General features: G+C 42.4%; 1 protein-coding gene across 2 annotated transcripts in view; it reads right to left on the reverse strand.

The window, feature by feature from the left end:
- ADGRG2 (adhesion G protein-coupled receptor G2) overlaps positions 1-17,364 on the reverse strand; it is a 93,015-nt gene that overhangs the window by 3,233 nt on the left and 72,418 nt on the right. For both annotated transcript variants that reach the window (XM_037821987.1, XM_037821986.1), the window contains 13 exons: positions 15,618-16,033; positions 13,232-13,403; positions 12,880-13,036; positions 11,936-12,079; positions 11,184-11,306; positions 10,490-10,535; positions 10,255-10,358; positions 9,379-9,500; positions 7,782-8,050; positions 5,368-5,467; positions 4,475-4,755; positions 2,118-2,219; positions 951-1,112 (listed from right to left, as the gene is read on the reverse strand). In XM_037821987.1, the coding sequence (XP_037677915.1) occupies positions 951-1,112; positions 2,118-2,219; positions 4,475-4,755; positions 5,368-5,467; positions 7,782-8,050; positions 9,379-9,500; positions 10,255-10,358; positions 10,490-10,535; positions 11,184-11,306; positions 11,936-12,079; positions 12,880-13,036; positions 13,232-13,403; positions 15,618-16,033 (2,198 nt within the window). The remainder of the gene's footprint in view (positions 1-950; positions 1,113-2,117; positions 2,220-4,474; positions 4,756-5,367; positions 5,468-7,781; positions 8,051-9,378; positions 9,501-10,254; positions 10,359-10,489; positions 10,536-11,183; positions 11,307-11,935; positions 12,080-12,879; positions 13,037-13,231; positions 13,404-15,617; positions 16,034-17,364) is intronic.

Here is a 17,364-nt window from a genome sequence, read left to right on the forward strand (position 1 = left end):
AATTGTGCCAGGCTGAGAAATCCTGCTTTAGAGGCATCCTATTGTATTTTAAAAATCTATACAAACCAACAGAACCTCCCATCTTTGGGCAATTTGAAAACTATATGGTAGATGTATGAACCGCTCACAAACTTGATTTGAATTAGTTCTAACAAGAACTAATATCCTGAAACAATGAACAAAGGCAAATGTGATCGTATACTCCAGAGGGGAAAGTATACCAGCAGAATTCAAGTGTTTATAAAAATGCAAAAGATATATTAAGAAGCAAAAGAAGGTAAAGATAGATAAGATAAAACATTTATGAGTAATAAATAGCCCAGTTTTATGAAAGAAAAAAATGCAATGAAAGTTTCAGCTGGAAATGTCAGACTTCATGAGTAAGGGCAGTTCAGCAGCAATAATCTGTTCATAAACTGATGGCAAAAGTGGTCACCAATACTGGTCACAATTCATCCTCCGATATTTGATACATTCTTGGGGCTTGGGGCACTGTCACAAGGCAGCCACACTGAGGGAAAGAATTAACAAACCTGACGAGCAAAAAATAGGAAGGTTTCAAAGGGTTGAAGATGTGTACGATTATAGATGTAATAAAAACTGATATGGTATTATTGACTAGTTTAGGTACTGCTCTCACAGAAACAGCACAGTAGGGGAGTCTGGGCAATTCTCAAATTAGGATTTGCAACATTAAAACTTTTAGGTCATTATCAAGTCCCATTATGAAAAACTAAATCTTAAAAATAATAAAAAACAGTTGTTGTAGTATTTGTCTAAAGTGAATTCATTTGTATTAATCAACATTCTCTTTTATAAGGGACCTGCATTTTGACCCACTAGTCATACAGGTAATTATTCACTTTGCTTAGCAAAAATGCCATTAACGGACAAAAGTATGTTAAAAAACAACTACTAGCTTGAGAAATACCGTATTGAGGCATACATACCATTCCCGTTTGCGTGTACTGAGCAATCATTATTCACATTATTCACCAGTAGTGTGGTGGAGTTAGTGGAGTTACTGTTTGACTGTAAGGAATTTGAAGAACTGGACACTCCTTGGTTTACAGTCTGCTTCTTTAAACCATTAGTAGCAGTTTTACTCCAGTCTACAGCAGAATAAGCATTACAGAAAAACAGGGCAGTATGTTGAAGCTCAAACGCAAGAGACCGATCACAGTGTAACAAGTTCTAGCAACTAATTTCTCACTCCAGGATCTAATAGAGAAGTCACATTCTCACGTTTCCCAAGTTGGTGTGATAAAATGTGTTTTAATTTAAGACTTTATACATCTGTCCTTTAAATGCCTGCCTGGTTAAAAGTTACCTATATTCTCCTAGAACTAATTTGATTGCATCCATAAATAGCCACTGAATTAGGCAGTAATTCAGAGCCGCTGTCTTGATAAAAACACACATCGACTATGTTGTGATTACTACTGGTTCTTACGTCCAGGGAAACGGCTGAACTCTTTGTTATACCATTTTCTGAGTACAGACTCCTGGGACCCCAGGCCCGGCAAAGGTGGTATTCATGGGTGGTAGTCATGCAAAAAGAATTTATTTTTTCAAACATTACTTAGTTTTTCTTATTTTCTTAAAAATGAACTATTTATTATGAACCAATAGGGCATGGGTGAAAATAACTTCAAAATAACCAAACATATGCCATAACCAAATGTATGCCAAAGCTTATCTACAAAGTCCAGCACCTTAAGAAACTAAGCTACTAACAACCAGGAGCTGGGGAGAAAAGGTTGAACCAAGATTTAAGAAGTTATGAAGGCAAATGTTAAAAATGACTTTGGGTAAATGAAAAAAACATGAGCTCAAAAGGAATTAAATTCTAAAAATGTCACTTCTGCTTCCTTCAATAAGCAGTTGTTCAGTCCATTACTTCTGTTGCTCACTAACTTCCCAGATACAAATAACTATTTTTCAATTCACTACTTTTTTTTTTTTTCAATTAGCATTCAGAATCATATTTTCTGTTGAGTGGGTTCTTTCACCAATTTCTGGATTGACAGACCTTTGGCAATGGCTGCTTTGGATCTTAACATACAATTTTGACCTCTTACGATTTAGGAGAAAAAAAAAGTAAGGTCAATCTTTACCAGAATTTTCCGCCAGCCGTAACTTTCCACAACAAAGATACCGCCTCCATTGCTTCCTGACATTCTCTTTTGCTACACAGTAAAAGATGAAGATGAAAAATCCTAAGGGAAAACAAACAAACAAACCATAACACAATGAATTCCAAACTAAGACCTGGATGCCTGTGATCACAAAAGATAAAATTCTTTGGCAGCTGTGGGCAAAGTGAAATTCTGCAAACTGAATAATGCCCCAAGTTCTGGGAGAGCTTGCTATTGAAAGGCCTTCTAGGGGAACTCTCTTGTAAGATAGAACATATTTAGAAAAGGAATAAAATTCCACATTTCCCAAATTAAGCTCACCATCTCCCCTCTCACATCCTGTCCTCTGCCTGCATTCTCTCTCTTAGAAATACAAGCCACCCATCTGCGAGCTCAGTTCAGCCTCTCCCTGCCTCCGTATTTGTTATCCATCTCCACGTTCTGTCCAGTGCCATGTCCTCCATATACTCACATCCCTCTTCTCTCCAGCCCAACTCTCACATCCCTTGTTTGGGCCTCGTCCTCCCTTCCTGCCTCCCGTCAACATCCAAACCTCCTCAGGGAAATCCTCCACTGGCGTCCTGGCCCCGCAGACAGCAACACCCTTGTGCCCACCTGCACCCCCTGTGACCTCAGCCATGCAGGCCCAGGCCCCTCCTTTCACAGCACACCTCTGCCACTGCCCGAGGCTCGGCCAATAAACATTTCTTGAACGAATGGACAAATTCTGAGTTCTTGCTCTTGCCAACCCTCAATATACCTACTTTTAAATCTTCATTTTAAAATATCAGGTTTGCTTCCAGTGGGGTCATGTGCCTATATCCTAAAGACTGAGAATTTGAATACTGCACAGCTTTGTTCATTTGCCACCCTGGGAGGCTACCTTTGGTTGCATTAGCGGGGAAAGCAGCATACAGAAGAGAGATCACAATGGGGATAAGCCATTCCAAAATCAGAACTTAAACATTCCTCTTCTCTATTCAACCCCAAAGCCCTATGAAATAGGCATTAGTTCCCCTTTATAGAAGAAACAGTAAGTTCCCCGCTCTCCATTCATATTCTAATGAGAGGGTATTCCGGGGAGGCAGGTGGAACAATGAAATGGAGGGGAATGAAGAAAAAGAGGTACTTTCAGTTTCTACATTTAATATGTCAGGGTAGGTGCCCTGCTTTCATTTTTATAATTGGTGTGACTGTGGGCACTTTTTGTTTTTCTTTTAAAGTGTCTAGGACTTTTAGCATGCTATTGACTTAAAAATAATTTCCTCATTTTGGGGGGGTTTTGTTTCTAACAGTCTGTGACTGTAGGCCAGCCAGCACCTTGGTACACCAATTCAGAAACTGGCACACCGTAGGTAAAAATGAACAACGTGGGAAACCAAGCATACTAATTGGTGTCCTCCCAATAAATAAGAATTGATGGCCAAACTATTACATTTCAATTTAGTCTCAGGTTGGGATTGCTTCAAAAACCAGCAAAATGATCTACTGCCTGATAGAACTATGGGAGGATGCTACAGGAGCCAAAAGCAACAGGAAAATAAGACGGAAGAAAAGCAGATGACAACACAACTCAAAGGTATCCATCCCATCAGAGCATGTGGAATAAACGGAAACCAATGGACAGTGAACTATTGTTACTGTAAAGTAAACTTTATAGCCTGCCCGGCTTTTAATGCTTGACAAGTCTTTTATAACACCTGCCTAAAAGAATTAGTAATTTGCTTTTCTAAAGAATACTGAAAGGCAGGACTGCAGCCGGGCTTCATTAGCAAATGGGAAACTTAAGCAGACTTGGCCCTTTCTGCAGTGTGGCCTCAGAGGAACTTCTCAGGACTCACCCCAGGGCGAGGCTGCTCCCACTTGGATCTGTCGCCTGCACATCTATCACTGTCCCCAAATCAAACACAGACATAGGTCAGAGTGGTGAGCCTTCACAAGGACACTTGTGGTATGTGCACTTTTGGGTATGAATATTCTGCCTCAGTAAAAAAAAAAAACTTAAAAAAACAAAACCAAAACAAACAAACAAACAACAACAAAAAAAAAACCATAAGGCAGCAAGTGAAGGAAGAGTAATTAATTGGCTCTCTCATGGAGTTTCTGGCAAGTTCCCATCACTATGGTCTCCTGGACGAGATAGTGAAGGATAAAGAGGAAAACGCAGCACTTCTTGAATTCTTTGAACACCTTTCCTCCAAGGATCTCAAAGCACCTTTTCTCTAAGATAGATCTATTCTGCAATGAGTGTATCTACTAAATAAGCTACTTTGCAGATACTCCAACTTTCATATTCAACTGGAGTCATTCAGCTGTCTTGATGCTGTAGAGCTCACCTTGTAAGGTATTGAAGAGGGCAAAGAGATACATAAATGCGACGTTAACTGGTCCCCAGGCAAAGAAGGCAAAGCCCCAAGTAATTCCCAGTAAAAACGTAAGGCCAGCGATGCTCCGGAGGTCTTGAATACTTGTTTTTCGCTGGGCTCCCAGTTGCTTCTTTTTAATTCGACAGAGCTGAACCAGGACCACAATGAACATGCTGATGTTCAGCAAAAATATCACACAGAAATATCCCACAACAGTAATATAGAATACAACATTGCTGTTGATCCAGCAACTGGAATTAGGGAGGAAAAAAAAAACAGGGGACAACAAATCACAACACTGAAATACATTTCAAAATGAGACAATGAACCTATAACATTTTATGGAAATATTTTCTGCAAGTACAAAAGAAAAAAAATATAAAACCACTGTTCTCCAAAACCATTTACGGCTTTAGGGTGAATAAAAAAAAAAAAAACTACGATAGTTTATTTTCTAAATAGTTACTGTCACACTAGGTGATTGCAAGTATTTAAAATATATGTATTTTAAACATTCAGGATTTTATCCAGTAAATCCCAGTAACTCTACTGCGTGTATCTTTATTAACACAATGTAACTGGTATTTCGTTTTTATCACAGGGTTATGAAAAACACTTTAAAAATACTTCCTCCTAATTCATTGTATTAAATTTAAGAGGTAACGCTACGTTTCCAACTGGCTTATCTTGTTACATTTGTGATTGTGAAGGCTGCTGTAAAATTTTCTGGATTTCATATGGATGAGAGCCTGAGTCAATATGCTGATTAGATCCTCAATTTTCTTGGAGAATTTCCCAATTCACTTAAGTGAATTTCCCAATTCACTTAACAAGTCAGAGGTGGGGCAGGGCTTTGTACTCACAAGTCATCAGGTGAGCCATTGGGGAATTTCCCATAGGATCCGAGCCCATAGTTATCTGGTGATATAGCCAGGACAATGGCCACAACCACAGCTGGTATCCCTGGAAGATGGAAGCATCAGTGACACATAGTTCTAATAACCAAAGGTGCTAAGAAATATAAATAGAGACCACATTCTATTTACTTCTTGTGGCACAGTCTGGCTAATGGTTCACCAAACCCAGGTTCTTTTCCTAGACATCTGCCTGCTTACCTTGCAGTGAGGTGTGCGTGGCCACATGGCTAAATTCTGGCCAATGAGATATGGGCAGAAGTGATTTTCTCCGCCTCCAGGCCTGCCCCATGAAAACCTCCCATGTGATCCTCCACCCTCTTTTCCCCCAAATTCAGGGCTACCTTGGAAGCTATGCCTTGAGGGAGCACTTTCATCAGCTTGGATCCCTGAATAACTGCAAGTCCAGGGACCCCTTCTGCCCTCACTAACTGGACTGGTGCATGAGCGAGAAATGATCTTCTACTGAGATGTCAGGGCTTTTCTGTTACAGCAGCTAGCATTACCCTTAACTTATGCTCTTCTGGAATGTAACTTTAATGGTCAGGTGTCAGGCAAAGTGAAGGGCCCAAAATGTAAACCAAATGTGAGCCACAGACACCATAGAAAGGTTATCAGCAACTCCTGACAAGTCCTCAGTTGATTATTTGGAGCACCCTGATGGAGAGAGGAGCCTGGCCTGGCTTATTTGGGGGTTACAACTGCCTTTATGCTGGCTGTCTCAGGGGTCCACAAGCACTTCCACTAAGTGGCAGCACTATGAGAAGGCTCTTCCCAGCTTAAAAGGCTTTCGGTTGGGAAGGAGTCCCTCTCCCTCCCCACTCCACCCTCCCCAGCCTCACACCACCACCTCGCACTGTGTGCACACAGCCAGGCTGAAATCTGATCTCAGGGCTCTGGGAAATTAAAAACAATTCCTTCTGACAGACAAGTTTGGCTCCCTGGAACAATCTAGCACAATATTTCATTATAATTCCTTTGTATTTGTACCTTCTGGTGACACTGACATGTGATGATTTCCTAAGGGCAACATTTCTATAAAAATAAAATATTGCAGGGGGTAGGGGGTGGGAGGGTGGATTGATGGAGCTTGTCCTTGACAAAGTAATCTGACCTGTCAGTCGTCCATAAAGAAGAAAGAACTCATGGCCAATGTTAGGAGCACTGACTTGTCTTTCTGGGACAAGTAGGGAAAAGGTGCTGTTGTATGGTTCCTTACAAAGATATATAAGACAGGGTGACAAAGGTGGTGAGGGGTCTGTAATCCTGCATGTTGGGAATATTGGAAGGAATATTTAGCCTGAAGAAGAGGAAGGGGATCTAGGGAGACAGTGGCTGTATCACTGTGGAAAGGACACAGCAGAAGAAATCAGAAAGCCAGGCTCAGCTATTTTCTCATTTTGCGGACTGGAGTAAATCATGCCACTACTTTCAGCCTCACCTTGAGTGAGCAATCTCTACCGTGCTACCCTCACTGACTTGTCTTAAACAGGGCTACGTGTATGAAAATACTTTGATAAACAGGGCATTACATACAATGTTAGGTATTACTTGTGGGTTATCAGAAGGACTCTCTGGCAGAGTAGTTTGCTTGAGACTCAGAACAAAAATCAAGAGCACCGAGTAAATGGCACCAGGAAGCAGACTGAATGCAAAGGAGAAACAGAACTCCATAGTTTTAGAAAATGGTCCTTAGCTCTCTTGAAAGGCAGCGAGCTCCCGAACAAGAGAAGTGTTCAAACAGAGGTTAGATGGTCTTTAGTCAAGGATACTGTTGAGGAAGCTCAACAGTGGGGAGTTGAACAAAGAAACTTTCAAGATCTTTGGGGAGTTCAAAGATTTTGTGACACACCAACAGGTCATATGATCTGAAATATTGTACCTGCATGGTGATGAAGTTACATTAGGTTTTATGGTACATTCTCACACTCTGCCCTTCTTAAGCAGACAATCATGCATACATGTGTTATCTGGGAGGTACAAAACAGACTCAGACTAGCTAGGAGCTTGGAGACTGAGAGTTTGGCCTCCTTACCACTAAGCTAACTTTTTCAATTCATTGAGCACTTTCCATGTGCCAACCCCAATTCTAGTTGCTGGAGATACCAAAGAGGATTCAAGGCCCTAACCTCAAAGAGTATTTTTTTGTTCATAACCAATCTGAGGAAATAGGCAGGTGTTCTAGAAAGAGACTAGCCAAGGTTGCTCCTTGGGCAGGTCAGCATGTAAGGAGTAGAAAGCTGTTTTAGAAACCTGTCAAGTATGACCTGCTTCCTTGTTTTCTGACCTGATTAAAAATCAAAACACTGAAGTAAAAGCACAGAAAGTCCAGGCAATGTGCAAGCAAAAGAAGACATACATACCCCAACCAACAATGCAGAATTTAAGGATGTATTTTTGGATGTACGTATTAAACACTTTGACAAGGGCCAGGTACATATGGAATGCTTCCAGGCCCATCCATGTGAATGAAACCAAGAGAAAATAATGAAGAAATAGAGCCACTGAGATGCAGATGCCTCGCATGTTATACAGAGCAATCCACGAGTCCAGGAGGAACACCAGGTTCAGCAGAAGCAGAGCCGCACACAGCTGGATAAGGATTTTAGAAGGGTAATCCCTCCGGACCTTTCTAAATGGAAAGGACAAGAAAAGAATTAGCATAACATTCTGAGTTCTCAGCAATTTATTATTATTCTTTCATAAACCTCTACATGTATAAATTTACTCTATTTGTGTTGTGTGTGTGTCGGGGGGAGTAGTATATGTGTATGGGGGGGGGTGTGCATTCAAACTACCAACAACCACCACAAAAAGGAAAAATTGAAACAGAATCATCTATGATACCACAGGGAATTTTGTGTTAAAATTTCTGCGGAACATTTTCCATGCTGACTGTTGACCCATCCTTTTAAATAGTTTGTAGTGGAATCCACTGAACACCCACCCCATTTCTCCCAAACTATCTCTAAAAGCATTGCTGCTGCTTCTCATACAATGGGTTATTATATTCAGATCTTCAAAATATACCCCGATTCCCCTATTATCTGATGTTACTAGCTAAAATGAGATCGTGGGAAGAAGAGCCTAAACTATAGCTAAATATAACAAGCAAAGGAAAATATAGCTAATTGATTACATGTACATGTTTATGCATATAAAATTAGATCTGGTGAAATCATTCCAAGTAGTGGCTAGCCTTATGGTAATGTGGTCTCATTAATATTTCCAAAGACCCACTAGAAGATCTGTAGTTGCAGATGTGCCCTAAGTTTGGCACTGAAAATGAATGTGTGTTTCCTGATCAGTGTCGAAGATTTAAGTCCTAAGACATACCTATTGTTTCATTTAATGTAATAAAACTGCTTATTTTCCTCTTTTCCAAAAGAATTTTTTGGAATTCTCCCCCAAAAGTGACCAAATGGATCCTTCCAGTAAGCCAAGAAGGAGATACTGTTATTTGGAGTGTCGTCCTTGCTTTGGCCTTAAAAGCTGCACTCTCAGAGTATCTATTTTTTTTCAGGGAGGCCTTATACCCTTTGTTCTTGTATGCTGGCCTTTATTTAACCTTTTGTGTTTGTTCGGTATAATTTAGAAACCTAATTTATTAAACATAGCTCTTATACTGTACATGGTGCTATGGTCTATTTCAGATCATAAATTCTTGAATTTGGGGGTCTGCACCCATCTTTCATTTCACACTTAATGTCAGCTTGGTACCAGGCATTAGTCTAAGGTACAAAGGTGATTAAGGCACAACCCCTGCCTTCAGTGACATCACACACTAGTGGAAGGAGGTGATCATGTAAACCAAAAAGGCCCCTCAATTTTCCATAGAGATGCTCTGGTAGATGGGTATACAGCATAAGGTAGGCTGAGGAAAGCCCTTAATTAAAACATTTTGGCAACAGATGTGAGCATTGCATCCTACAGTCCAAATTTCCAGTTGTTGATACTCACTCAAAGGCTATGTAAGTTACAAGAGTAACTGACAGAAAAATTGATGAAAGCCCACAACCAATATACGTGATAAACGTCAGAGCCATCATTTGAGTAGGCAGCACAGATGTTCGAGATAGATCCTAGAAAATAAAATACTGCTTTCAATGATCAAATATTTTAAAAAAAATAAGAGTCATGATTTATACTCTCTGAGTGTTCTAGGTGTTCATGCATAGTCTGTTCAACAAACCTATGAGGTGGGCCCAATTGTCATCAGGTTAAGAAGTTGCCAAGGTTACACAACTAGGAAATAGAGGAGTCAAGATTGTACATCTGGCTGACTCCAAAGCCCATATATTTGAGCACTGTGTTATGGTGCCCTGGGAAACCAGTGGACTAGGAGCCTACACTTGAATTTGGCTCTTATATTTCTCAGCTCCATGACTGTGGACAATTACCTAACAAATGACTCTTAATTTTGACTTCAGTGATATGACAATAACAACCCCCCATTCTACCTACCTTATAGGGCTATTGGAAAGATTAAACAAGATCATTTACGTCAAAGCGTTCTGTAAACTTCAAAGTTCATTGCAAACTAAATGATTATTATTACCCATTTTCATCTGAATCCACTAGTTCTCTTACTTATTCAAAAGAGAAAAACTTAAATATAAAAACAGAACATGAAAAACTACTTGTATTCCATGTTCAAATAGTTCTCCTAGGTGTATCTGCCTATTAGAAGAGCAATTTCCTTGGTCTATAACTTTGCCACAGTATCGTGATATCTGCTGATCTATCAAGGTCATTCATCAGGTTAGATGTCATGGTATGACACCCTGCTACCCCTCAGGCTCAAGAATCTAAGGCCACGTGGCACTGGCACGTTACCAATAGAACACTGAAGCTCGTCAGGTGGCTGCAGGTACAGACGGTTTCGTTTGGCCTTCTGTTTTTGACGGAGCAGCCATCAGATGACCAGTCTCCTCTGCCACCTGTTGGCATTGGGAAGTGTTATCTGTCCCATCAGCAGGGCCGCAGGGCCACAGAGCCAGTCACACCCCCCGCCTCCCCACCCTCTCACCCCACCCACTCAAGACTGAAAAAGGGTGTGACTGGAACCCACCTTTTTTGTCCAAGTCCCAAAATACACATCTCACTGTTAAGTTATCCTGCAGCAGAAAGACATTCCAAATAATTAATTTGCTGAACTGAAAAAACTGAGAAGCAATTGGAAAGAAACTCTGGTATTTGTTACTTCAGAATTTCGTGCTTGAATTTTGAAGGACAATTCTTAGTTATAGTGGTCCCTGAAACAAGGATGCCCCATATAGGTAAGCACTTCTTAAGCTCACCAACTTGGGGCCTGGCTAAAATGCAGTTTCTGATTCAGTGGGTCTGGGGTGGGGCCTGAGAGTCTGCATTTCTAACCACCTCCCAGGGGCTGCTGAGGCTGCAGGTCTGTGGAGGAGCGAGGTCAAAAGGTGCTGCTTGGCGAGAACTGAGATGAGAGCCGGTCTCTCTTTGGATGTGAGAATCAGACCTGCAGTCACAAGTCCACCCACGCTGAAATTCAGCAGCTGGTAAGTGCTCGCTTTGGCACCGTTCCTTCTTGGAAATTAAATGGTCAATTATTAGGCATGCTGAAACCCACCAGAGTGAATAGATGATTCTTATGAAGGCGGAAAACAGCCTCCCATACTCCCCTGGCTGAGTTTAAGGTACTGCTGGGTCTGCCTTTGTAAGGGCCCATCTTTTAGAGGCAGAGTTTGCACGTGGTGCTTCTGGTCACTGAACAGACTGGACTGTCCTTTCCTCACCTGGATCAGGGTGGTGTGCTTTAATGCGACCGTCACATTTTTTGCCAAGTTCCTGATGGTCAGGTTAGCAACACTCGACGATATGACATAGCTGATCAGAGAGAGGTTCTTCGTGAAAGGGTCCTAGAACACCAAAGAGTCAACAAGATGGCAAGGGAAAATGAAATCTAACTAGAAAGCTTTAGCGCTGGAAGGGACCCTATGGACCATTTAGTCCAATTGCTAATTTTACAACCTAGGTCAGAAATTGAACATTAGGGAATAAAGTGACTTTCCCAAGGTACCACATTTAGGAGCAGAGCTCGTTTCCCTATATAGTGCTCTAAATACTGAGTTAAATTTCACAGGTAGAAACAATGGGGCCCTCTGGAATCTTTAAAGGAAACATAACACTATATCATTTAAGCTGTGTGTCCTTGAGCAAGTTACTTAGCCTCTCTGTGCCTCCATTTCTTCATCTGTAAAATAGGGATAATACAAGTTCCTGTCTCACAGGGATGTTGACAGGATTGAAGGAGATAATATTTGTAAGTGCTTAGGATAGCCCTTGGCACATGGAAAGTACTATGGAAGTGCCAGCTATTGTATTTATCATCATCACCATCTGTAGGTCAAGTGTTTGAAACTCAACTGTAGCTTTTGAGCAATTCATTTGACTTAGAGCAGGATTAAGACTTTTGAGGATTCAAAGAAATGCCCCCCCACCTCCCCTGAAATAAAAACAAACCAAAAGCAGTTAGCAGCAACTTTACCTGAAACAGGACAGGTGTTGCAAAAAAGTTGAACTGAACTCTGGAAGCTAGCGCCACCTCATTAGCAGGTAAATTACTCATCACTGATGAAGGGAGAGTAATAACACCAATACTATTCTCCGGAGCTTGTGTTTCCAGAGAAATCTGAAAGTCAAGTGAAAGGTATGAAGATGTCTGGAGTTAGCACGATGAGGAGATGGAAAACACAACAGCTAGTTAAGACAGAGGATCCTGTATAGGTGTTTGGTCTGTGGCATCTCTATGAAGAATGGGTTCTACTTTTGTTTCTCTGCTCGCTGCTAAATTAAAGAGAGCATGGGTCATAGGGAGATGAGGCCCTCCAAACACAGAGAAAACATTTTAAGGATCCACAGAAACAGTCCCGAAACGCAGGATAATTGCAGATGCCCGGGACACAACAGCAGCAAACACATGGACTTGGTGACCTTTTTGGGGTCAAGTCTTCATAGAACCACATGTACTAAACCCATAAAGGGGAGACGTCAAAAAAGAAAAATGTTTTACTTGGAATTTCCAGGCCCCGATCCCTCCGACAGGTGGAGAGAATACACTAGAAGCAGGATAGATATTCCGCACCACTGTACAAAACAGTGTAGTCATAACACTTGTTAAAAGATTGAAATGGGTTGATAAGTAGCTGAGAACCCCGCTCTCCCAAGGGACCTCCCCCCCCCCCACCCTCCTTCCTACCCTGAACTTCCACAATCCAGCTGCCCAGTTAACACAGGGCCCCCTACAGCAACCTCCTGGATTTTGCTCCAGCTAAGATCAATGTCTTTTTTGATTCCCTGGTGCCTCATTGTTCCAGGTGTTAAATATTTTGAACATTGCCTTGACAAGTAGTAATTGCCTCAGTTGTGAAATACAACCAAGACTACAATTAGATACAAGAAAATATTTTTCCACAATAAATTACAACATACCTGAAGATTTGCAGGATCTTGGGCGGCAAAGGTAGTTGTGTTGAAATTACTGGCATTCACTTTGATCACAGCCAGAGCCAAAGAAGGGGAGATTAGACTTACGGTCTTATTCGAAAAATTCAGCTGTAAGCCAATGTCCTCCACTACTTTTAGCAATCTGGAAAGAGAGAGGGCAGTTCAAATTCAGCCCTCTCACTTTTTGTAACATTCTAGCAGAATTTAGAATAGCAACTTGAGAAGTGATTATGCACCTATCACTGGGGAGCAAAACACTTGGCTATAATTAGTCATGTAAAAGCATCTATATCATTAGAGGACTGCTCTCAGGACAGCGTAATTTATAAAATCATACCTTCGAGCCAGAGGGGCCAGTAAGAGGGGCGGGGAGCCAAGGAGCTTGCTGACTTGGCTGACCATTTCTCCTGCGCGGTTAGGTTCCAAGATGCCTCCGGACAGAGCACTCTCCATCTGGGACACTTGGCTCTCAATTTCAGAAAAAGTGATCCTGCTGGGAGTGGCGATTTCTAGAACAAGAGCCAAATCATTTTCTGAGCACTGGATGGAAAAATCACTCATAAAGAAACACACATCTGTGAGCCGGCAACCCCAAGCCTGGGTATTTGCCCCGCAGAAACGAAAACCCGTGTCTTCAGAGGACCTGTTCACGAATGTTTTTTGCAGCCTTGCTCCTAAGTAGCACCACAACCCAAATGTCCATCAACTGGAGAATGGATAAACAAACTGCAGGACACCCATACAATAAAAAGGAATGAACTACTGGATATGTGCAACAACACGGATGGATCTCTAGTTCTCCAATGCATTATGTTAATGAGAAAGAAGCGAGATGCTTCTGGATGATTCTCTTCATCTGACATTATAGAGAAGCCAAAACTATAGGGAAATAGATCAGTGCTTGTCAGGGGCTGGGGGAAGGTGTTGACTACAAAGGGTCACACGGGAACTTTAAGGGTGGTGGAATGTTATATATCCTGATTGTGATGATGGTTACACAACTCTGTGTTTACCCAACCTTACAGAACTGTAAAAAGGATGAATTTTACTGTATATAAATTACACTTCGATCAACCTGACTTTAAAAATATAAAAGCACGTTAGTGTACATTTGTATAAGCACATACATACTTGTATTTAATTTATAGCATATGTACAGGATTTTATGTGGGTCACTAGAAACTTACGTGAAAAAGAGAGTATTATGAAACTAAGCTGGACTATCTTCTGTAAATCTGATTTTTAATAGTGTTGTTAATTGGGAAACAATAAGCTAAACCTCTCTTTAACAACAAACAAGTCTCTTAATTTCACCACCCATGCTCTTTTTTATTTTGCATATTCCCTCCCAATCCTCATCCTTATGCATTTACATTGTTATAAATATGGTGTACAAACTATTTATTATTGGGCTATTTTCACGTCACACCAGGACTTGAAAAATCCCCTTGTTTCTGTATAGCCCTTCTAATAGCTTACATGGTTGTGTAATAGTCATTGTGTCAAGGTGTCATATCTGATTTAGTCATTCCTCGTGTGGAACTGTTAAGTTTTACGTACTTTTTTCATTGATGCATAAGTCACTGCTTCTGTTGCCGCACTGGCTAACACTGAAGTCCCTGGAGTAGAATCACTGGCACAGGAAGCCACCAAGATGGCTTTTCTGTGTAGCTTGTTAGGCTGATTCTCAGGGCCAATGGGAATAGCTTTGCAAAGGTGGGCATCCTCAGCCCAGCCTGACTAACTTCGATTTTACTTTGTTCTTCATCAGCCGTCAAACCTTCCCTTAACTAGAGCCCTAATGATTTTACAATTTGGTCTAAAAATTCTCACATCTACAAAATAATTTATTTAAGAGAGGGCAGGACAAATTCGAAGACCTATCAAATCATCCGGCATTAGCTCCAGATCTCCTGGGGCACCATGCCAGAGGACCACCTCAGCCCCAACTCTGTCACCAAACACCCGGCTTTGCCTCTCACCCTCCAAATTCTAGAAGAAGACCTGCTCTTTACTCCCTGAATTTAAGATCCAGAGTTTATCCAGACTTCTTCCTGCTTCCTTTCCTTTTCCACTTAATCTCCTCACCGCGGAGCCTACTTTGTGCCTGGGGAGCTCTTCGTGGTTTCCAAGGCATTTACTGTACTGCAATGAGTGTGAGGATTTCAATTCAATCTTTGAATAGAACAGGCTGAGTCAAGAGGCCTTAAATGGCTTGTCCCAGGTCACACCGCCCGTGAGAGCCAAGGCAAATCCCAACCCCAGTCTCCCGAATGGTTCTCTCGTCCGCATGGCTACCTTGGCTCGGCCCCAGCTCTGTCATTCTGTTGTTTACAAGAATCCCAATTCTTTTCCTTTTGCCTTCTATCTAAAAGGAACTGCTCTGTTTAAAAGTTCAAAAGTTTTCTCTCCAGAATGTGAAAAACTACTATCCAACAATCCCTTGTAGGGGAAAGCAACGTAAAAGATGCCCATATCAATAAAATGAGATCCCGACTTGCCTCTTAAAGCTATTTCTCCACTATCTTAGGCAAAGCAATTGAACTTGACCGGATTCTACGTTCTGTGAAGGCCTGAAGGAAAACTCTAGAAATCAAGCAAACAACCTAAAAAGAAAGGCTCAGCAGGTTATTTCAGATACCGCGGCTTGGCAGGCCGGCAGCTGCATTGCAGGCAAGCAAAATCATAGAAAGCTTGGGAGCCGTTTGGCTCCTCATATTTACCTGTATTTTCGGGAGATGTTCTGGTTGTGTTGACATTCAGAGGAGCAGACGTGGTGGGAGAGGAGAGCGAGGATTTCACAGGCGGTGGAGTGGGGGAAGGATGGGGATGGTCCGTGGGGGAAGGATGGGGATGGTCCGTAGGGGAAGGGATAATTCCAGATTGGGGGGACACAACCATAGCAGGGCTGGAAGCTATGGGAGCCGAAGGCTGGAGAGAGGGAAGGTGAATCTCCCTGGTTGCAGAGGAAGGCTTCTGGGTCACAGGTGGACGTCCCAGGGGCTCAGCAACAGAGAAGGCACTGGAGACTTGGGAAAGAATAGTGGCACGAGGGGCAACCGGTACCAACTTGCTGGAGGAAGAAAATGGTGGGCCATGTGGATGAACAGCAAGACAGGCAACAGGGTCCTGTGGCTCACTAAAGGAAAGAACCAGAGAGATGCAGGTGAGTCATGAAGGTGCTATGTAGGGGCCAAGCTCCTCCTCCAGCAACCATCTGACACCGCCAAGGAGATGTGACTACATTGCGGGCCTGCCACTCCCAGCCTCTGCCATTTCACACTCTCTGTGCATCTGCGCCATCACTTCCGCCACCTACTCCCGGAGAGAGAAATTAGCAAGGAGCATGCTCTCTTACGAATTTCCAGTTCTGGTTCATTAGGGCACTGCTGCTCGTGTCTGTCTTACCACTTATCACTCAACTGAGGGCACCTTGTAACACTTCCATGGGTGGGAGGGGAGCTGGGAAATGCCCCATGGCCCAACTGGTTTCCATAAACTAGAAACCTGTCTTAATTAATTTAATATTGCTAAAACCCGGCCGAGTAGTAAGCAGTACAAAGTAAGTGACCAAGAAATGTTTGTTGAATGAAAATATGAATCAAGCTGGGGCCAAAGGGGTGGTCCCCAGCTTGTAAATCAGCTCCACCCTCAATTTTGCTTTAGGCCAGTGATTCTCAACACTGGCTGTGCATGAAAATTACCCTGGAGACTTTCTAAGAACATACCCATTTCCATGGCCTACTCTTCAGTGTCTGATTCAGTTGGTCTTGGGGGTGGGAGGAGGGCAGTTCCAAGACATGGGTATTTTCTAAACATGGACACCAATGGTTGAGAGGGCTGAGAAGAAGCCATCTATTATCTGGCACAAGATCGCCAGCCTTAGGTAGGAGAAAGCAACTAGAGGGGGCAACAAATTATTACCCAGGGAAGCCTCTGATGGATCCAGTTTTAGATGGAGACTTAGAACGCCAATGAGAATATGTTCTTGGGGTCTCTCTTGGGTGAGAGGAGGGCAGAATATTAGGCTGAGGGGCCTAAGGCAAGTTACATTCATAAAAAGAAATGCTGGCCCAGTCCAGTTTGACCAGACACCTGACTATAGGCCTCCCTGTATCCCCCGAGGTACAGGGCAGCGGTGAGGACAAAGTGAGATCAGATAGTCAGAACGACGATGAATTGAAAAGGCTTGGCTTGGGTGCCAGCTCTCACTACTTCTATGGGCAATTCATCCAACTTCTCTGACCCTCCCCTCCTAAACTGTATATTGTGGCAACCCATCTGGCCAAGTTGCGGTAAAGTTGCTTTGTAAAGCGTTAATTAAATTTTCTTCATATTTTCTGCAGCAGCCAGATTCCACCCCCACCCCCACCCCAGCGCAGGGTTCCCATCCACTGGACTCAGCCATGAGAATGTTGCCTTGTATTGCTCTCGTCACTTTGTGCTGGCTGGAGCCCTCCATCCACCGCA

This window comes from Choloepus didactylus, chromosome X (genome assembly GCF_015220235.1).
Source record: "Choloepus didactylus isolate mChoDid1 chromosome X, mChoDid1.pri, whole genome shotgun sequence".
Lineage (NCBI taxonomy): Eukaryota > Metazoa > Chordata > Mammalia > Pilosa > Megalonychidae > Choloepus > Choloepus didactylus.